This window comes from Sus scrofa, chromosome 9 (genome assembly GCF_054392235.1).
Source record: "Sus scrofa isolate SSC_HxYL_T2T_F1_AM1 chromosome 9, Sscrofa_HxYL_maternal_Yorkshire_Landrace_v2.0, whole genome shotgun sequence".
NCBI lineage: Eukaryota > Metazoa > Chordata > Mammalia > Artiodactyla > Suidae > Sus > Sus scrofa.
In genome coordinates, this window is record NC_139391.1 from 39553271 (window position 1) to 39576114 (window position 22844).

At 39.0% G+C, this 22844-nt stretch overlaps 1 protein-coding gene across 12 annotated transcripts in view; it reads left to right on the forward strand.

Moving 5' to 3' along the window:
• Positions 1–22844, forward strand: part of SIK2 (salt inducible kinase 2) — a 131075-nt gene that overhangs the window by 60963 nt on the left and 47268 nt on the right. For all 12 annotated transcript variants that reach the window (XM_084976010.1, XM_084976015.1, XM_084976008.1 and 9 more), the window contains exon 4: positions 9390–9551. In XM_084976010.1, coding sequence (XP_084832136.1) covers positions 9390–9551 — 162 coding nt within the window. The remainder of the gene's footprint in view (positions 1–9389; positions 9552–22844) is intronic.

The window sequence follows — 22844 nt, forward strand, 5'->3', positions numbered from 1 at the left end:
GGAATGTATACCCACAGAAGTTGATTGAAAATAATCTTTAAAACTTTAAACCATGTAACTAAAAACTCATTTTACTTCTCAGAAGACTATGGTTTGTTTCAGTATTTCCACATAGCTTGAAGAACTGATTCAGAGTCTCACAGATGCAAGCAGTCTAATGTAGGGAAATTGCTGAAAGCACAATTAAATTGCCAGAGTATACCAAAAGCAACAATTTCCTTTAATTTTTGACAAACACTCAATTTGAAATGATTGCATGCTTAAAAACAAACAGAAAGAAAGCAAAATGTTTTAAAATCTATAGTTTTCATATTCATAAATGTGTCTCAAGGTTAAAAGTTTAATATAATTTAATAAGTCATGTTATAATCTAATATTTAAAACTAGGATAACCCATGTTATCCTAATTCAATAGAGATCATACACCTAATCCATTTTCCAATAATGTTTACAGTGTAAGGTGGTATGTATATTAATGTGCTAAAAATCATTTTTCAGGTTTTTATTTAATGGACCTTCCTTTCTTCATTGTTTTATCTAAGAATAATTGGTTAGAACCAGCATTATCTAAACTGACAAAGACCAGAGTCCTGATCTACAATGAGATAGAGTTCTATTTTATAGTAACATTTTGAACTAATTAGAGGAAAGAAATGTTAGAGAATAAGATGAATAGAGATTTGAATATGGGGATTGAAAATAATGGATCTTCAAAGTATTTTCAAGAGAACAAATGAACCAATTTTGATTACCTTATTGGAGCCTCAGAATTCATAGTGGTCCTATTCCTGAAAACAATATGTCTCTAGAAATTTAGTAATTAGAAGTGCAAAGTCTTTGTAAATTTGTGGGTTAGGAACCTCTGACCAGGATTTAATTATCTGAGGTGGTTTGTTTTCTTTAAAGGCTATTTAAGCATAAAATATTAAATCAGCGTTGGCCTTTTTTACTTTACTTCCAGATAACAGATTAATGAAATTATAAATTAAATCATTTTAACATGACATTAAATATTTAAGTGCATAAATTACTCACCTCCAGCCTTAAGGGCTGCTAATAATTTCTAACCGAAGGAAGCTTAAAGGTAGTCATTCAAAGATTCTGGCATCCCTGAAATTTAAGAAATGTCAACTGCCTGGGTTTCCCTACTTAGATAAGATGCTGGGAAAGCTCCCCCTTCTCCCCAGGGAGGGACAATGGGTGCCACTAGGTGGTGTTGGTGATAATGATGATGATGATGATAGCAGCTAAGATTTACTGAGCATTTATTATGTGTCAAGCACTGTGCTATGAAATGTAGATTTGTAGTCTGTAAAGGCAAGATAAAAACATTGATTAGTTATGCCATGTAAAATTTAAATCTGTATAACTTGAAACCTATTATTGGGGCTTCAGCTATACTTAATTTAGGGGTTGGTAGAAGATGACTCTTGAATTTTTGAGGTTGAGCGACTGTAAGATGATAGTTATATCGACTTACAAGGTGGTAATGAAGTTTATAAAAAGAAAGATGAGCTCAGTCTTGATAACACTGCAGTACCAGAAAGAAATTCTGTGTAGATACACAATTGAGTAGCTTCGAAAGGTCAGAGGTGCTTAGCAGATCTAGAGGTTGTTTTTTATAAAAATTCTCATCAGGGAATAAAATCCCCCAAAGAAGAATTTCCTAACCTTGATTAAACTTAAGATTTTATATACCCTCTTGAAACTGCACATATAACTTTATGTATATGTTTGTCTGTAAGTATAATTTTCATTAGATTCTCAATAGAATCCACGACCAGAAAGTTCAGGGTCAGATGTTAAGGCATATTTTGACTAGAGGGACTGAAGAGGTACCCTCTGAGGCAGGCAGCAATAAATGAGAAGAGTATAAAAGAGAACTAAAATCATCCAGCTAAGAATAAAGCAGATCAAATGTTATCCACAGAAGGTGATAGTTTAGATTAATTCTATGAGGGAAGGAGTAGAGAAGAAAGAAGAAAGGTAAAGGGCCAGAACTATACTATGGTGGTTGTATGTGCTTAGAAGAGAAAGAAGAGCCGATTAGTGAAAGAGATGGAGGAAAACCAGATAAACACAGAAGCAACAGGAAGAGATGTTTATTCTGGAAACCAGTTAAGTATAAACAAAATATAATTGAAAGGTCATAAAAGATGAGACCTGGGAAAAGGTAATTGGCTTTAGTCCAGGGAAGTTGCCATGACTTTAAAGCAGTGTCAGTGGAGTGTGAAACAGACCGTATCATAAGGGGCTAATGGGTAGACAGTCGTTAGGAAAGAAAGGTGGCCTGATAATATAATAATGAAAATAGTAATAATCATAATGAAAATAATAGCAGCTAATGTTTTTGAGCACTTATGTGTGTCAGGCATAAAGAGGTTTTTTCCTTTCTTTCTTCTTTTTTTTTGACTGTGCCCATGACGTGTGAAAGTTCCCATGCCAGGGATTAAACCTGCACCACAGCAGCAACCCAAGCCACTGCAATGACAGCGCTTAACTCTCTGGACCACAAGAGAACTATGTTTTTTGTTTTTTGGGGTTTTTTTTGGTTGCTTTTTTCATTTAATCTTCACATCACCTTTTGAGGTGGATTGTATTGTAATTCTCATTTGTGGATTACCAAATAAAGGCTTTAGGAGGTTTAGTAATTTGCTCAAGTTCACATAGTTGCAAAGTTTGTAAAGGCAGAATTTGAACCCAGGCAGCCTGACCCCTGAGCCTTCCTTCTTATTTAGCACCATATTATTAAATACTAAAAGTATCTGCAGTGCTATGAAAGGAATGTGGAAGATTTCTATATAGTGTGTGTGGGGGGAATAAGTATTTTTGTGTGAGATAGAGACATACATGTTTTTACACATATAATGAAATACAGAAAGGGTAAACCAAACATTGATAAAATAAAGTTACCTTTATGCAGAGGAAGGGAACAGGGATGAAAGCAAGACTTCTCAGACGATATCTTATTACATAGTTTTAACTTCAGCATTGTATTAGACATCAGCTAAATATTTTACATATTAAAAATAAAGTTCAAAGAAAAATAATCCCTAATATTTGTAAACAACACATAAATATACTATCTTTATATATTGTTGGCAACACACCATACAGAAATAGCTTTGCTTTTCTCTTTGGGGCCGGGGGGGCGGTGGCGGGGGGCGCAGAGGTGCGGCTCCTCTCACAGCATATGGAAGTTCCTGGGTCGGGGTTCAAACCCACACCTCAACAGTGACCCAAGCCACTGCAGAGACAATGCCAGATCCTTAACCCACTGCACCATAGTGGGAACTCCACAGAGATGGCTTTTCAAAAAACTTTAAAACATAATATTTAGATTGTACCTTCTTAGAAGAGTATAATCTCAAGATAAAGAGCTGCAAAGAAATGTTCACTTTTTAACTTCATCGGTGATTTTATTGTTAGTAGTAGCATTAGTATAGCTGTTTTGAAATATTTCATGTGTCTTGTAGGATAAAATGAGTAATTTATGTTAATGTTAAGAACCAGGATCTTTTATATGAGAAAAAGAAATATAAAAAAATCAAAGAAAAATAATTCCTGTAATTGTTAAATTTGAAATGGAATTCATTTTTTTCCCCCTTCTTAAAAGTACTTATTTCCTAGTTCTGCCCCTGAAAAGGCTTAAAAACAGTACCAATCCAGTAGTAAAAATGTGCCCCGAGCACCCAGATCCCATTCCCCAGTAAAAACAGCCAAGGCTTCTTGAAAAAAATGACTGATTCCTGATTAGGGCAGGAAGTATTCAAGATAGGCATCAGACATTTTTATTATGCCAGAAAGCAACAAAGGTATTACTTCTGTGGTCATGTTAAAAAAAAAAAAAAAAAGGCAAAATAAACAAACAAAAACCAGTATAAAGGGGTTCCCACTGGTCAAAGATTTGAACATCAAAATGAGTGTTAACTGTAGTTGATTGAAACAGTTGAGTACATAAAAATCCATGTAGTCATTATGATACTTTAGAGAAGCATAAATGAGAGGTGGGGAAAAAAAGCGAAAAAATAAACACAAATCTCAGAGTTCCCACTGTGGTACAGTGGGTTAATGATCCAGCTTGTCTCTGTAGAGGTACCAGTTAGATCCCCAGATGGGCACAGTGGGTAAAGAATCCAGCATTGCCACAGCTGTGGCCTAGGTCGCAGCTCTGGCTCAGATTTGATCCCTGGCCCAGGAATGTCCATACACGGGTACAACCGTAAAAAGAAAACACACACACACACAAACTTAGTAGTTATCACTGGAAGTAGCAAGTGTGCCAGACTCTTACTCTGAAAATTGATAAGGAGGAAGAATTTAAGCATTCATATTTCTTGACCTGTTTTAGTTGTATTTCAGGGTAACTAAATAGCCCAAACTGACAGCAAAAGAATTTCATCTAATAAATGTAGCAGGAATTGACAAAAATTTAAAAATCACAGTTTTCTAATGCCTAATAAAGTAATTGATTCAATTACAAGTGTGGCTACCAAGTAATATTAATATTAGTGCTATACTTTCGAAGGGTGGCCCCTGTTCCAGTATCTCAAGCATCTCTTGGATACTTCTAAAAAATAGGTGAATTCCTGTGCCCTTTTCAACACTTCCTGTGTCAGAAACTCTGGAGGTAGATCCCAAAAATCTGTTCTAACGAGCCCTCTAAGAGTTCTGATGCACAGTGGAGCATGAGAGCCATAGGAGGAGGAAGAGTATGAGAATATTTAATTGAAGGATCAAGCTTTACCCCCTAGAACTCACTAATCAATCTTAGTACCTCTAAAAGCAGAAGAGCTGATATATTTCTCCAAGTAGATGCACCTTACATGTTGGTGATGACATATTCTTACCACCCTCAAAAAAAACTAAACCTGAATTTATTCTATTCTTTATACTTGAACTCCAAATTATAAGAAATAAGAGATAGCAGAATATGTTAGTATAATGAGGAAGCAAAAGACAACTCCAGAAATTCTGGCCCAGTTTCTTCAAGAAGTCAGTAGCATGGGGCGGGGGGTGGGGGGGGATGCTGGGGGGGGGGGGTACTTCCAGAATAAAAGGACTCCAAAGACAGAATAGGCAAATACAAAATATATATCTTGTTCGTATCCTGATTCAAATAAACCAATTGGGGAAATTTGAATTCAGAGTGAATATTAAATGGTATTAAAAGAGTTGTTCATTTTGTTACATATGATAATGGTATTGTGGTTATGTAAGAAAATGTCATTTATCTTAGAGATACATAAAAAGCATTTGGGGTGAAACAAAAAATGAAGGAAGGAGGGAGCTCCCATCATGGCTCAGCAGAAACGAATCCGACTAGTAACCATGAGGATAAGGGTTTGATCCCTGGCTTCGCTCACTGGATCTGGGATCCAGCGTTTCAGTGGTGTAGGTTGCAGACACGGCTCGGATCCCACGTTGCTGTGGCTGTAGTGTAGGCTGGGCAGCTGTAGCTCAGATTCGACCCCTAGCCTGGGAACTTATATACCACAAGTACTGCCATAAAAAAAAAAAAAAAGAAGGAGAAGGAAAGAAAAAAGATAAATGAAGCAAGTATGGCAAAATGTTGACAACTTTTAAATCTAGAGGATTCTATATACTGTTTTCTCTATTTTCATATCTGGAACTTTCATAATAAAACATTTAAAGGTATCTGCAAAATTACTTATTAGGATATATTTATTCCTGTGCTAGCCTTTATCACAGTGTATTATAATTGCCTGTTTACTTGTCTATACCAGTATTTCTCAAATTATCAGTATTAAAATTGGCCAGTCTGTCGCAGACCACAATTTTTGTAAAATACAAAAAAAAAAAAAAAAAAAAAATCAGTTACTGTAAAAGCAGAATTGGAGGAGAGGGAGGACTTACAAAATACAGCCTTTAAAAGTTTTGTTACTGAAACCAACAAACATAGGAGTTCCCATTATGGCTCAGTGGGTTAAGAACCCAACATAGTCTCTGTGAGGATGCAGGTTCAATCCCTGGTCTCACTCAGTGGGTTAATGATCTGGCATTAACAGATGTGGTTTGGATCCAGTGTTGCTGTGGCCTAGGCTTGCAGCTGGAGCTCCAATTCAACTCCTAGCCTGGGAATTTCCATATGCCACAGGTGTAGCCCTGAAAAGACTATATTATATTACAATGTAATAATATCTGAATCACTTTCTACATACCTGAAACTAACACAACATTGTAAATCAACTATAATTCAATAAAAAAAATTTAAAAACCAACAAACATAAAATTACATTTTACTTTACCGAAACAGATGTAAATTTAGAAAAGAATTTTTAAAAACTATCCATTCATCAAAAATACACACATAGGCAGCTAGTATAGAGAATTGCTATTATACTCATAAGTTTTTTCTGTAATCATAATTAAAGTTTTTTAAATGGGAAAGGTATGCTTTTTGCATGCTATCTTTAGACCTTGTGCATTCATCTGAGCGTGGATTGGTAACAGTGCCCATCCTGGGAATGGTACATGTCTAATCTGATGTGGTTTACAGCCACAGCGTTTTGACTCAGTTGCTTCTATTACGGATCTCTAAGCAGATACAGTTTTGGGCGATGCCTATACTGCAGAAATCAAAAAGAGTGGGGAAGATCATAGATAGGCTGTGATTTTCACTTCAGAAATAAGAATACCACCTCAGAATTACTAGATTTTGTTATGCTTCCCAGGACTCATTTTATAGGCAATAGTTTGCGTTATTTTTCCAGTATATATTAATTTGTACTTGTCCATATCGGATCTGTTAGGTTTCTCTGTGTTGTCAAAATTCCGAAATCTTTCCCATTGACTTGCATTGACTCAGCATTTTCAACAGGAAGAAATTCTGTCTACTTGGAGAAGCCAATCATTTGTCTCTGAAAAAAATGGTCTCATTTAGTGATAGTTTAAATGGCATTTGTGTGGAATCTTAGGAAAGATACTACTAACTAGCCAAAAGATAATCCCTCACAGAAAACCTTGCATTCCCTTTGGGAAGCTGGGTTTGCCCAAGAGTCTGACCCTTTGTCAAAGATTTCCCTGCTCATCCAGTATAGAAATGAGGCTCTGGTTTACTCTTTTGACTAGAAAGTATATTGTCTGCTTGGCGCTTTACCTACCATAGATAAATGACACTTTGGAAATTTGGGCTGAAAATTCAACATACTTGGTCCTAAGTGACCCTGTTCTCCCCTTTAGAAGTGTGAGTGGCCACGCTGTGGGCTCTGTAAAGTCAGAGGGAACTTGTGACCTGCTCCTCATCTCAGTTCATGATGATAGCAGATAGAGAAAAATATATAAAAAGTTCGCTTACATGTGAAGCCTGTGACATGTAGAGCGTAGCACCCCTGCAGCACACTTTCGTAGTGCTGCTTTCGGGATGTCTCGATACCATCCATATGAAGACCTTAATACTCAGCTGAGTATTTCATACCTTAGCGATGATGTTGTGTGCATAGTGCTGGGCAGTGCAGGGATTGCAGAAGAGGATGCCCTGGCCCCTAGCCTCAGGAAGCCCCAGTGAAGGCATCTTTTATTTTTTAATACACAGAGTGTTAGAGCTGTATGTGTTTACAGGAGCACCTGGATGTGCGCACACATGGAGACATTTATGAGCTATATGCAGATAATTAAAGTGTGGGACTGTGTATTTTAAGTGATAAGGAATTCAGAGGAGAGAGCTTTTTACTACCCAAGGGATGAGGGATCGTTTGAAAGCAAGGTGGCCTTTGAGCGGGGGTTTGAAAGGATAGTTAGGATTTTAGCAGGAGTCTAATAAAGAAGCTTGATACAGTTTTTTAAAAAAATTTGGAGGTTTTTGTTCAAGATCAGCTATTCACTTACCAGTTGTCTGAATTCAGCCGGATTGCTTAATGCCTCAGTTTCCTCATCTATGAAGTGGGAATTAGAGTAATAGTTATCATAGAAGGCTTTTAGGAAGATTAAGTGAGATCCTGTAATATGAACATGCTTTAATAAACTATAAAGTGCTGTACGAATGTTAGTAAATTTTGTAGAATATTGCAGATGGCATGAGCCAAAGGCATGGAATCTAAAAACTGGTAAAACCACAAAGCCTAGAACAGAAAATATGTGAAGGTGACTGTGAATATTGATTCACCCATACAATTCCCAACCATGGGAAATAGTCTTAAACAGAAAACTTTTCAAGGTTTGCATTTACTCCCCTTTCCCCCAAAAGATCATTTCAGAGGCCTTTTAGATCCTCAGATAAAACTTGAATAACTTGTAATGTTTAGTTATATTGAATTCATACAGAATTAATACATATAGAATTCATTTTCAAATAAACTGCTTTAATGGTTATAACAATGCACAAAAATAGCTAATGTGTCTTACAAAGTATATTTCTTTAGAGAACATGGTTTTGAGAACAAGTCTTTGCTTTGTTTTGGGGTAGATCAGAATTGATCCACTGAACAGGAGAACAACAGGGTGTGAATTATTTAAGCTACTTCCAGGAACCGTCTTATCTCCTGATACAGGCTGTTTGTACAACAACTGCATGAATGGTTGTTTAAAAGAAAGCTATCCTTTGTCTGATGAGATACCAGAGAATGTATTCATGCTCTTTGTATTCAGTAAATTTTGAGTTTTGAGGAGGAGCTCCAGTTGTGGCTCAGCAGTTAAACTGATTAGGATCCATGAGGATGTGGGTTCAATCCCTGGCTTTGCTCAGTGGGTTAAGGGTCTGGCATTGCCGTGAGCTGTGGTGTGGGTCACAGATGTGGCTAGGTTCCCACGTTGCTGTGGCTGTGGCATAGGCCATCAGCTACAACTCTGATTCGACCCCTGGCCTGGGAACTTCCATATGCCACAGGTGTGGCCCTAAAAAGCAAAAAATAAATAAATTTTGTTTTTAAAATGTGGTCAGGAAAAATATTCGATAAAGTTTTCAGTAAAAGAGGGGATGTTTAAGCTTTAAAAAGCTTTTTTAATTGAAGTATACTTGATTTATTATATTAGTTTCAGGTGTATAATAGAGTGCTTTTCAATATTTTTACACTCCATTTAAAGTGATTACAGAATATTAGCTATGTTTCCCTGTTCTGTACAATATACCCTTGTGGCTTATTTTATACAGAGTAGTCTGTATCTCTTAATCCAAAAAAGCATTTTAAATTGTACTGTGAATATTATGCCAGTTGCCATTGTCTGGTCTTCAGCTGTCTCCACTTATCTCAACTCTGGTGAAATATGATTGGAATTACTTTTTTCAAGACAAGGAACTCGGAAAACAGCGTTTTACTTGAAAACTAGCTCTCATTCTTAAAAGAACTTTTTGATGGAAAAAAAATCCTGAGTACTAATAACTGTGTATTTTGTTGTATGCAAATAACTCTAAATTCTTTCTTCTTTTGCAGACTACCTTGCTAATCACGGCCGGTTAAATGAGTCCGAGGCCAGGCGCAAATTCTGGCAAATCCTGTCTGCTGTTGATTACTGTCACGGTCGGAAGATTGTGCACCGTGACCTCAAGGCTGAAAATCTCCTGCTGGATAACAACATGAATATCAAAATAGCAGGTAACTGGGACACAGCCGGCTCTAACGTGATCAGACATGAGCCATGGCCCTCGGGGTGCAGAAGCAGGCCTGCAGGCAGAGACGCGGGAGTGCTTCCACCCGCCACATCAAGCTCTCTCAGCATGTGTTTTATTCATTTCCTCAGTTCTGTGTATAATGAAAAAGTAAGGGAAATAAGTTCATTGTTAACACACACTGTGGCAGGACTGGGACAGGGTCTGATGTGTAGCCTCCGTCTGATGTGTGTCCAGGCCCCTTTGTGGCGCTCCTCTGAGTGTGTGAGGGGCTGCTGGGGCTGGAGGAGCAGCGTGGGGTCTGGGGCTCTGCCTGCGCTCTTAATTATGACTGGTGTCTGCAGAGAGGTTGCAGATAGAAAAAAGACAAAGGAGGTGACGGAAGTAGAATGAGAAGTATTTGGGAACAAAAGCACCTCACCTTGCTCTGATATAGTTGGGTTTTGGTTTATAACACAGAGACTCAGAGCAGTTTTGCTAGCTTTCCTCCTACTCTTTTCACCATTGTAAAAGATTTTATATTTTATATTCCAAGTTTCCTTATTCACGTGGTCAAAACTCATTCAGTCAATAAATATTTGTGTCAGGTACTGTGCCGTGCCAGAAGCTAGGGATGCAAATCAAAAAGTCATTTCCTGTGATCTTAAAAGTCCAGTAGGGAAATAATATTCTTATTTGAAAATACAATATGATAGTTGCCCCAAAATACATGCACAGAGTGCAATAAGAATATAGATGTAGGAGTTCCCGTCCTGGCTTAGTGGTTAATGAATCCAACTAGGAACCATGAGGTTGCGGGTTCAATCCCTGGCCTTGCTCAGTGGGTTAAAGATCCGGTGTTGCCGTGAGCTGTGGTGTAGGTCGCAGACACGGCTCGGATCCCCTGTTGCTGTGGCTCTGGTGTAGGCTGGTGGCTACAGCTCCAATTGGACCTCTAGCCTGGGAACCTCCGTATGCCACGGGAGCAGCCCTAGAAAAGGCTAAAAGACAAAAAAAAAAAAAAAAAAAAAAGAATATAGATGTAGGAACATCAGTCTCCCCGCAACGTCAGGGAAGCTTCAGGGAGAAGGAGCTCTTTGACTATAGGCTTGAGAGATGCATTAGACACTTGGCCAGGAAGATAAACAGAAGTACGATATTGCAGTCAGGCAGGCAGACTGTTTCATAACCACAAGCATGGGAGAGAGAGAGATTGAGATCAGAATGGTGGGGAACTATTGCCTAGCATTGGTTAATTGTACAGCTATAGGTATGAGGATAGATAGGGAAGAACAGGTAGACAATGACAGAATAAGAAAGGTCTTGAACGCCATGAGAAACATTTCCAAGAGTTAATTCTGTTGGCAGTAGGGGGCATAGCCTATTGGGAATTTTAGGATGGGGGCAGGGATGAAGCGGGACTGGAATGACATGATTAGATTTGCGTGTTAGATGTCTCTCTCCCTGCTGCGGAGTGACAGTAGGTGGGAGATGTGCATGAGAGTGAAGACAGGAAGGTTCATAAGGAAGCCGGTGCAGCAGTCCAGCAAAGAAAATGGGTTGTGCACTAGAGCAGCCGCAGTAGTTTGTGTTGTGGGAGAGAGAGAGATTTATTTTGGTTCAGTTTGGAAGAGGATAAGGGGCACCATGGAAAAGTTTAGCAACCTGGCAGGTGGTGGTGTTTTGTCCCAGGATTATGGAGGTGGGACAGAGGCGTCCACGAGAGAGGAGCTGACCAAGAAGTGGTTGACTGGTGAGGCTGGATGCTCACTGGATTCACTAAGTTTCGTGAGAAAGCAGCTGCCTTTGCTGCATCTCGGTAGAAGATAGAAGTGAAAAGCCTCTGATTCATGCATTTCACTGGTTAATTTATATGGTGTTTACCATTCATTTTCATCTTAGGCATTTTAGGAAAGGAAAATAATTTTTTTTTTTTTTACTTAACTTTCACTTTTACTTACTTTAATTTTAACAATTAATCTTAAATGCCAGTAACATATGTTTCAGGGAAGTAATGGATTTTTCATTCTGTAGTCTGTGATTTTTTTTTTTTTCACTTAAGGGATTGTGCCTGATAAAAGAGTGTTTTTTAAGTTAATTTGTTACCTTCCCATTAAATATATAAAGATTTGTATTAATTTATCTTCTTTGTTTTCAAAATGCAATCTGTAGTATTAGTGATTCTCTAGTTTTTTTGTTTTTGTTTTTGGGTTTTTTTTTTTTTTTTTTTTTTTTTTTTTTTTTGTCTTTTTAGGGCTGCACCCATGGCATATGGAGGTTCCCAGGCTAGGGGTCTAATCAGAGCTGTAGCCGCCAGTCTACACCACAGCCACAGCAACGCGGGATCCAAGCCATGTCTGCAACCTACACCACAGCTCACGGCAACGCCAGATCCTTAACCCACTGAGCAAGGCCAGGGATCGAACCCACAACCTCATGGTTCCTAGTCAGATTCGTTAACCACTGAGCCATGACGGGACCTCCAGTGATTCTCTAGTTTATAATATGTGTTCATTTCTCCCACTTTTCCTTCTTTTGGCCCTTCCTTTGGTCTCATTCATTTCACTCCTTTTGCCAGTCATTAGCACACTTTGCTGGAAAACATCAGCTGCCCTAAAATTGTCCCTCCCAGGAAAGGATCTTGTTTTTTTGAAGTCTTTTCCCTTGTAGAAAGAAGGAGGAAAGCCCTGCCTTACTTTTCTGTTCCTTTACCACCAAAACAAAAAAATTCCTTAAAGAAGTACCTTAAAGGAGTTCTGGGAGACTTTATATCTCTTTGTTTATATGGCTGTGCCTGCGGCCTATAAAAGTTCACAGGCCAGGGCTTGAACCTGTGCTGCAGGAGTGACAACACTGGATCCTTAACTGCTAAGCCACAAGGGAACTCCTCCAGGAGTCTTTCTAGGCAGAGACAGAAAGGTTAGAGGTGGGAGTCATATGCTGTGGGAATTACAAAGCACTCCGTCACTACCATCTCAAAAGAAAATATCAAAATAAAACAGCAGAATGAGACACCAACATCAAATGCTTTCACTGACATGTGGAATCTGAAAAAAGGACAGACGGAACTTCTTTGCAGAACAGATGCTGACTCACAGACATTGAAAAACTTACAGTCTCCAGAGGAGACAGTTTGGGGGGTGGGGGAATGGGCTTGGGCTGTGGGATGGAAATCCTGTGAAATCAGATTAGTTATGATCATTATACAACTACAGATGTGATAAATTCATTTGAGTAATAAAAAAAATGAAAAAAAAATAGCAGAGAAACTTGCAAACAAAATACGCAGAATATTCCATTACATTTATAACCGAGTCTTGCTTGGCTATAATAAGGTCTTCTGTAGTTCTGGGCTATAATAGAGGTAAGCAAACTCAGTTGTTTCTGATGTCATTATGTGAAGTCTAGTTTTTTGGTTTTGATATTTTAATTTTTGAAAAATTATATTTTTGAGGGAGTTCCCATTGTGGCTCACTGGTTAATGAACCTGAATAGCATCCATGAGGACATGGGTTCGATCCCTGGCCTCCCTCAGTGGGTTAAGGATCCAACATTGCCATGAGCTGTGGTGTAGACCAGCAGCTACAGCTCCAATTGGACCCCTAACCTGGGAACCTACCTCCATTTGCTGTGGGTGCAGGCCTAAAAAGACAAAAAGACCCCCCCAAAAATTATATTTTTGAAAATCTAAAGTCCTTCTAATATTTATCTAGAAGACAGGTGAAAATGTCAGAGAGCTAAATTGTTCTCTCTAGTTAAGTATAACTTCTAACGTTATTGAGCCTTCACTATTTTCAGGTCCTTTTCTAGATACTGGTATCGTTGAATTTTCACCAAAATTCTAGGAGCTGCATAGCTATTGCCAGTTTTTAGATAAGAAAGCTGAAACACAGGTTAAATAACTTGCTAAGGTGACTCAGATGATAAGTAGCAGACTTAGAATTCAAACCCAGGTCTCCCTGACCACAATATCTGTGCTTCTTCCACTATATAACTTTGTAGTTTCCAAGCATTGTCAGTTATTCCTCAGTGAGGGAGTAACACTAAATGAATTTGGGGTTCCATCATTCTGTATTCATACATTGAAATCCTTGATTCCCTCTCAAGTAGACACACACACACACACGTGAACATGTCCGTGTATATACGGTATATCTAAGCATTCAAATATCTTCATGCCCACACTATTTTCTCTGTCATCCTCACCGTCATTTACCCCAAATTTTAGCACATGTTTATGAAGCATCTTCTATGCTCCTGGGCTATGTCCTGGAGATTCCGATATTTCAAGACAAAAACCCAACAGCGATGCAAGAAACAGCTCAGGTCTGCTGTCACCTCAGGGAGCTAATCCACAACCACTAAATATAACATAAAAAGATCATTGTATAGGCCATGAGGCTGGGAGTGAGCCTAACTCTGCTAGGAAGAATCAGGGAAATTATTAGCTAAGATCTGATTAAGAAGGAGGCATTTGTTGTGGGACTGGGGGAGAGAAGGAGGAAGGGGGAGAGCATACTGAAGGGGTGAGGTGGGGATGGCAGCTCCAGGCAGGTGGTTCAGCAGGTGCAAAGGCACACAGGCCAGAGAGTCAACGTGTGCAGGGAAGCTGCAGACCTAAGCTAGGGGAGCATAGGTGACAGTGAGAAAAGATAGGAAAGGAGCCTGGACATGGAGGCAGAGCCAGATGGTGAAGGTTCGCCATGCTGCCGGGAGTGTAATGTGCTCCATTGCTGCCAAAGAAGTTCTCCAGGGTATTTACTTTTACCTGTAGATATTATAACTTTTTTAGGGCCCTGCTTCCCTTTAAAAAAACATCATCTTCTGACCTCTAAGGATTCTTCTTGAATTTTAAAGAAATCCAACACATGTAGGAAAGGTGAGGTTCCATGGAAAAATTACAAAATCCCAGCATAAAATACAAAATTATTCCCTCAAATTACACTTTCTCTGTTTATTCTGCTTATGAAGATCTCTTTAATTGCTAAATGGACTGAATAAATGAACTCTTTTAGCCATCTTGTATGTCGAAATTGAAGAGACGTTGCACACCAAAACTAGGTTGAAATTTAAATATTTGTCTCTGTTTATAAGACAGAAAATGGAATAGAAGTATCAAACATGGTCTTATTTTAATAAATAGAGAAACTTGGCTTTGAAAAAAATCAGCTTCTCATTTATGCTCCTCCAGTAGGTAAATTTGTCAGACCCTGGCGAGCCGTGGCCTCTCCCACACCCGTTGTGTGCTCATTGCCGCCATCATGAGACCTCAGGCTTCACCACACAAGAGTATTAGGACATTCAGATTCAGAGGCAGAATGCAAATAAATTTTGACTTTCATTCGTTTTAATAATTGCAGTACCGTTTCCTCCAAGCTGTGACTATTCAGGCACTGACTTGAGAATAAATAGATGAAGGACATTTAGTGTTATTCTTCCTCACTGTTTCTAATCTGAAGTGTTTCTCATGAACACTTAGATAAGAATTTAAAGTACAAATTACTTGGGGGAAGTTTTCAGAAAATATCACAGTTCAAACAAGGTTTTCCATGAAGAATGTGGAGTTTGATTATCGGTACTGGTGCCAATTCTGGCAGTGCCACTTAGGACCTTGGGCTGACGTATTTAACCTCACTGAGCCTAGGTCTCCAAATCTATTAAACAGAGATTAATCTGTTTCTCAGAAACTTTGTAGAGATTTGGGATAGTGTTAGACACAGAGAGGGTAACAGGTAAGATTGTGGGCTTTAGAGCCAGGCTACCTGGGTTTGAATCCTGGCAGGGCCACCTACTAGCTGTGTGACCTTGGACACATTACCTAACCTCCCTGTCCTCAGTTTCTTGATCAGTTAAGAGAGAATAATAGAAGTTCATATCTCGTAGTGGTTACTAGTTAATATTTGCAAAGTTCCTAGAACAGAGCCTGATACATAGTTAGTGCTATTTAAGTGTTTGTTAAATACATTGCTAATTAAAGTTACTGGCACCATGTAAACACTCAATAAAAGGTAGCTATTATTTGTATTCCGAGTTCCCTCATGGCTCAATGGGTTAAGAATCCAACATTGTCACTGATGTGGCTCTGATTACAGCTGTGGCACAGGTTTGATCCTTGGCCCAGGAACTTTTTCCTACCTCGGGTGCGGCCAAAAAAACAGTTATTAAAAAAAAATTTTTTTAAGGTAACTATTATTTGTGTTCAATGTATAATTGACTCCATGTGAAAACAAATCTTAAAATTTTTGATAGCCTTATAACCCCCCTCACTTTGTCTTTTTTGTAATGACCAAGGTTTAAAGCCTTATTAATATAATCTCAGAGGAACAAGGAAAGTTTATCATTTATATTCTAAGTTGTCTCTGCTTGATGCAAATTAATTTTTTGTGAGAGAGACCTTAAATGTAATTAGTAATGCATAGTGAGCCTGATTAGCTGACCTGTGCATCACAAGTCACTTGTCTTTAGCCCAAGAGGAAGGTTTCCTTTCTGAACTGACCTATGATCTCGGAGTAGCCCACCACCTCTCGTTGTTGCTTCCAACAGCCTTCCTGATTACTGGAAGACCCCGACAGGGTTTCTATGATATCTAGCTCTAGTTTTGTGCCCTAGAACTAAAAAAGGGCAGGGAAGGCTGAAACAGGTTCTGTTGGTAAAATATTTGTTAGAAGTCTTCCATTTGTTATCCTCCTGCCTCTAGTATTATGTAAAATGTGATGAAAAGAGCTTTGCCTCAGCAAACACAGTGAGACCTTGTCTTTGTCCTTCAAACCTATTTAGCACTAGTGATACTTTAAGCCCAGAATATGGATGGAAGACAGCTCAGAGGGTTCTGTTTCATTTTATTTTGTTTTTCCCCTCTTCATCTCCCTCCTCCTCCCCACTCCATTTTGGGCTAAGGAAGAGCATTTATTTGCTTCTTAGCTCACTGAACTCTCTCACGGACGAATAGATGTCTCACACTGGTCCACAGGATCACATTGCGTCTCAGCGGTGATGATTGTTCTTGTGTCCTCCCGTCAGGTAGGGAGGGAGTGACTGATGCCGGGAAATAAACTGTGCAGCTGGCCTTTTCTTGCTGGTGGGCACGAAAGTATGCATTGACGTCAGCGTCGGCTGGTCGGTATTCAGTTTGTGCAGTGGGTCAGCTCCGTCCCTACACTCTGCTACCTTCCATTTGTCAGCTTTCATCTCCTCCGATTGTCGTCTTCGCCCCTGTTCTAATAATGACAAAAGATGTGTAACTCTTCGGCAAGACTGGATATCTGAATTCTACTGGTAATTTTAGAAATGAGGATAAATTTAACCCTAAAGCCATCTGCTTCTCTGTAGGAGGATTTTTTAAATTATAAATTAGACATTATAGCACACTGCTGGAGATTAAAAATTGCCTTGGTTTGTTAATTCCTGGAAACAGTTTACTTTTTCTTAGCTTGAAGACTAGTTTTCAATGCTTTGTGTGCTTTTTTCCTTTTTAAAAAAATGACTTAGGAGCTCCTGTTGTGCAGTAGGTTAATGATCCAGCGTTGTCTCTGTGGCAGCACAGGTTCGATCCCATCTGGCACAGTGGGTTAAGGATCTGGTGTTGCCACAGCTGTGGCATAGGTCACAGTTGCGGCTCAGATTCATGGCTTGGGAACTTCCATATGCTGCAGGTGTGGCTGAAAAAGAAAAAAAAAAAAAAAGAAAGGAAAGAAAAAAAAATGGCTTAAGTAGTTTGGCTAATGACTTCTTCTATTTCGTGTTTGTCATTTAAATATTAAATCCTGGCGTTCCCGTCGTGGCACAGTGGTTAATGAATCCGACTAGAAGCCATGAGGTTGCAGGTTCGGTCCCTGGCCTTGCTCAGTGGGTTAAGGATCCCACGTTGCTGTGGCTGTGGTGTAAGCCGGCAGCTGCAGCTCTGATTTCCTAGCCTGGGAACCTCCATGTGCCGTGGGAGCAGCCCTAGAAAAGGCGAAAAGGCAAAAAGGCAAAAATAATAATAAAAATAAATAAAAATTAAAAAAATAAATCCTGAAATTATTTGGTAATTATAATTATTTTGCAGCAACGGTGACAGTCTGTTTAACATCTTCTGTATCTTTTTCACAACCCCTGTTTTATTCTCTGTTTTCTGGCTGCGGCAAGAGTACTCTGGGGACCAAAATGAGCATCACTTTAGAGCTTGTTAGAAATGCAGACTGTCAAGCCCACCCCTAGGCCTCCTGAATCAGAATCTGCATTTTAGCAGGTGCCCCCGGTGGTTTGTATGCATGCTAATGTTTGATCTACTCCACTCTGACAAACACAACAGTATTCGCTGATGTGTTTTGTTCCCATCAGACAGTAATCATCAGGATCAGCTTATTTACTCTGTGCAAGGCCCTGTTATTCCCAAAACATTAGCCTTTTGTTAATGATGTTTGGGCACTGATAATTTATGTAATTTAGTGATGACAGTAATAGTAATTGGTTTTTGTTATCAGGAAGATTCAGGTCAATCAGTCACTTTCAGAATATAAAGCAGAAAACAATAATATCAGTTCTAATACTGTTTTCAAATACATTCATGCGCCTTCCTGGTTAGTTAGATAAAAGGTAATTAGAGGGCTCAGCTTTGAAGCCAAGTTGATTTCCATGAGAGTCAGTCAGCAGTAATTAATCTGTTCTGTAGTTAAAGACTCTACCCCAAACCCTCTCTTCTGTGGACATTTCAGGCCACACAGAAACCAAGTGAGAAATTTGGATGTATCAGGAAATCGCAAAACTGGTGTCGGAGTGAAACGTCAGAGTTGCATGCCTTAGCATGGTAGGGATGGGAGCACATGTCGTCTTCATGTGAGGAGGACAAGCTGTGTCTATTTTAACACATCGTGCATTCTTAAAATATAGATTTCTGCAATGAACGGTGATGTATATTTCTGACATTTATTTTATAAACATCTTAATTATTCCCATTCACTTGTTAAAGATGCTTTTAACCTAGCATCTGGTATTGTAGAGAGGAGAGAGCCCTCACTTGTGAGGTTCTCCTAGCAGAAGGATAAATTAGAAAATCCCTTAGAGTTCTCCTGTGGTGCAGTGGGTTAGGGATCCAGCATTGTCACCGCAGCAACTCGGGTCACTGCTGTGGCCCAGGTTCAATCTGTGCCCCAAGAACTTCCACATGCTGCAGGCATGACCAAAAAAAAAAAAAAAGAAAATTTCTCATCTCTATTTAATGTAAAGGATTTTTCCTGGGTTTATAACAGCCTTACCTCCAATTTTAAGTTGGATTAAATTTCTCTGACTAGTAATGATCTGTGATAAAGTACAAAAATAGAAACAAACAAACAAAAAAACACCTGGCTTGAAGTTCCAAGGACCTGTTTGAATAGTAGGTAAGCCACTTGCAGCTGTAGATCTTTGGACAAGTCAATTACCTCTTTCAGCTTCCAATTTCCCCATTTGTGAAGACATTCATATCTCACAGGGCATCATCATGATTAAATGAGCTAATATATACAAAAATACCAAATGTGGGATGCTAAGGCCAAAGTAGGCAAGACATAAATGGATTTTGGATTTGATTATAACTCATACACCATGTTAAAAGACTAGTGTCATTTTGTTTCAAAAACATCTAATGATTTCATATCGGAAAATTGTGAAGCTAAGGGATTCTTTGAGAAAGATTTGTCTTTTCCTACTATGTTTAAGAAACGTTGAAAATCTTGATCAGTCTGACAGATTCAAGGTATGTTATGAGTGAGAGTTAAAACGATTATTCCCACAGAAACAACAAATTACAGCAGAGGAAAAAAAACTTCTGTATACCTTCAAAATGTTGTCAGAGTTGTCTAGTCAATCACATATGATAAAAATAATATCAAAATAATGCTAGCCTGATCTTTGTGCAGTGAGAAGTATCAGTATGCACTCAGGGTTTTTGTTTTTTCATTTCCTTTATACATAGGCGTTTAGAGATAGGCACAAAATGAACACAGGTGTGTGTGTGCATACATGGGTTAGAATTCTTACATACTTTTCCTAAATCTGATGACAGGGCCTAGATTCAGTGACATTGCAGTTGCTGTGAGTACATCTAGGCCGTAGTCTTGGTTTCTAAATGCCATTCCTTTGGAAAAGGCATCAGGACTCCTTAGAAAAGTGATTAATTTCTGGAATGGGGCAGGAACGTATAAGATGAGCCTGGAACATCTTCTGGTGCCAAAAGATAAGGAAAAATATATGAAATTTTTAAAAGATGGGAGCATGTTGAAATGATACAGGAGCCAACCTGAATTAGCTCCTAGTAGCCAAAGCTGGAAAAATTTCAGCATCTAAATAAATAACAATAGTATTGAATTATAACCCAAAGAATAAAGTAAATACTTATGGTAAATATACTATGACAATATTATAAATAATAACCAGTGTAATGAAGAAGTAAATAAGAGGGGTAAAGCGGAAAACTCTTGAAGAGTTATAATAAAATAGAAGGGGTGAGAGAAATGAAAGCTCACCATTAGAACGTCACAGAAATTATTGCTGCGGTCGAGATCTGCCAACAAATGCTAAATTAGTAGGTAAAAGTTTAAGGAAAAACAAGATATCTGTAGTCTCAATATATCTTCTCTAAGATATTTATTGATTACAAGAGGAAAATTAGTAACTTTACAGTGGCGCAACCCAGCAGACACCATCTGAAGCAATCAGGGCTAACCCCCCGCCAGTAATTTAGACATAATACACGCACCCCCTGATATGCACTGAGAAGAGCATTTCACCTGTGTGACATCCCTAATCTAATCCGGAGGAAGCATCCTGCAAACCCAGACTGAGCGACAGTCTACAAAATACCTGACCTGCACTTTATGAAAGACAAAGAAGGACTGAGGAACTGTTATGAATTAGGGAAGACTGAGGAGTCATAATGACGAGTACATTGTGGAAACCTGCCCTACAAAGGGACATTAGTGAAAACATTGGTGAAATCCTAATGAAGTCTGTGGTTCAGCCTTCATTTGTGTTCAATTCTATTGAATCAAAGTGACTTTCTGAGTTTTAATTTTACTAATATAGTTAGATACCATGTTGACAGTGGGGAGGAAGTTAGATGAAGGGCACAGGAAATTCTCCCTTATTGTTGCAACTCTTCTGTAAATCTAAAGTTATTTCAAAATTAGAAGTTAAATAATACCACAGTGAACCCAGCATAACATGGTTTACATTCTGGAGACAGAAAGAGGAAGCCAAGTGTCTGAGAGACATGGCAGCCATCATTTAAGGTATTAACTTGCAGATCAGAGCATTAGAGAAGACATTAAACTAGAGGATGTTTCTATTCCAGCAAGACCAGGCTGGGTCTAGCATAGACAGAAATGCCCACATGATTGCTTTCATAATGCTTTGCAAAAGTTAGGTGATAGCGTGGAGTCTTTGAATATTCGTTGTTGTTGTGACCTGTCCTCTGTGTTTGCATGTTGGTTGACACATGTGATCACTCAAATGTTTAATGAAGGAAGGAAGGAATTGGTTGATGTGATGAAACATTAACCCACTACATGTGAATAAACAGCGATAAGAAAGAAACCTTGCATAGCTCTGCCATTTTCGTATTTCATTCCTCTTGCTTGCCCCTCATTTCTCTATATGCTTTTAGGCAGAAAGCTGCAAACTGTGAATGAAGCAAATTGTCCAGATTCCTGTGAAGAAATAAAAAGACTTTTATTTTTAAGAACCTTCCCATTGCCACTTCTTAAACCTGACAATTATTAACTTGCTCAAAAATAGCTACATATCACTGTGCCAGAGAAAGACATAAAAGGCTCTGTAGTCAGACTTGGTTTCTCTTCCAAGTCTGCAACAGTGTAACCTCTAGCAAGACACTTAACTTTCTGCCCCCCCCCCCTTCCTCCTAAAGTAAGAATACCTCCTGGAGTTAGTAAGAAGAAACCATCTTAGGAGCGCTTAGATTGGCTTCTTGCACTTATAAAAGAGATATTAACAACATATTCATTCAACAAACCTTTATTGATCAGCTTCTGTCTGCTGACAGTGTACTAAGTGCTAGGAGTACAGACATATTATTTCCCCCTTCTCTACTCTCAAGGAGTTTAGCTGATGGGGAAGACAGATAAGTAAAACAAGAAGAGGAATTGCTATTCTTCTATTAAAGTAGCTTATTCAATGGCTACTGGTTATTGAGCACCTGCTATGTTCCAAGAGCATGACTAAAGCATTATGTATCTACTTATAAGTGTATTTATCTATGTATACTCACTTATTGTGAATATATGGTACAATAACTTTGAGAAGTGTAGAAATTCTCCCCATTTTGCAAATGAGGAGACAAAGGCTCTGAGAAATTGATTTGGCCAAGATCACACAAAGTGGAAAACCCAAGATTTGCCTGACCCAAAAGCCTTCCTTAACCCATACGTCAGATGATTACAAGTCCAACGTGGAAGTGCTTTGACGGGGTTATAGAAGACATCTGCGTACATGCTATTGTGATCCTTTTGGTGAACCAGATTGTCTTTTGCTGCGCCTTCCTTTTACTGTTCCTACAGACCCAAGTTCCCATTTTCTTCAGTTACCTACAGGAAATAGAAGTAGCATCTATTAAGTATCAGCCTCCTTATAAGTTAGCAGGACAATCGACAGATGATTGGATTCGGAAGATGTGGTATATATACACAATGGAATACTACTCAGCCATAAAAAAGAATGACATGGAGTTCCCGTCGTGGCGCAGTGGTTAACGAATCCGACTAGGAACCATGAGGTTGCGGGTTCGGTCCCTGCCCTTGCTCAGTGGGTTAACGATCCGGCGTTGCCGTGAGCTGTGGTGTAGGTTGCAGACGCGGCTCGGATCCCGCGTTGCTGTGGCTCTGGCGTAGGCCGGTGGCTACAGCTCCGATTCAACCCCTAGCCTGGGAACCTCCATATGCCGCGGGAGCGGCCTAAGAAACAGCAACAACAACAACAACAACAAAAGACAAAAAAGACCAAAAAAAAAAAAAAAAAAGAATGACATAATGCCATTTGCAGCAACATGGATGGAACTAGAGAATCTCATACTGAGTGAAATGAGCCAGAAAGACAAAGACAAATACCATATGATATCACTTATAACTGGAATCTAATATCCAGCACAAATGAACATCTCCTCAGAAAAGAAAATCATGGACTTGGAGAAGAGACTTGTGGCTGCCTGATGGGAGGGGGAGGGAGTGGGAGGGATCGGGAGCTTGGGCTTATCAGACACAACTTAGAATAGATTTACAAGGAGATCCTGCTGAATAGCATTGAGAACTTTGTCTAGATACTCATGTTG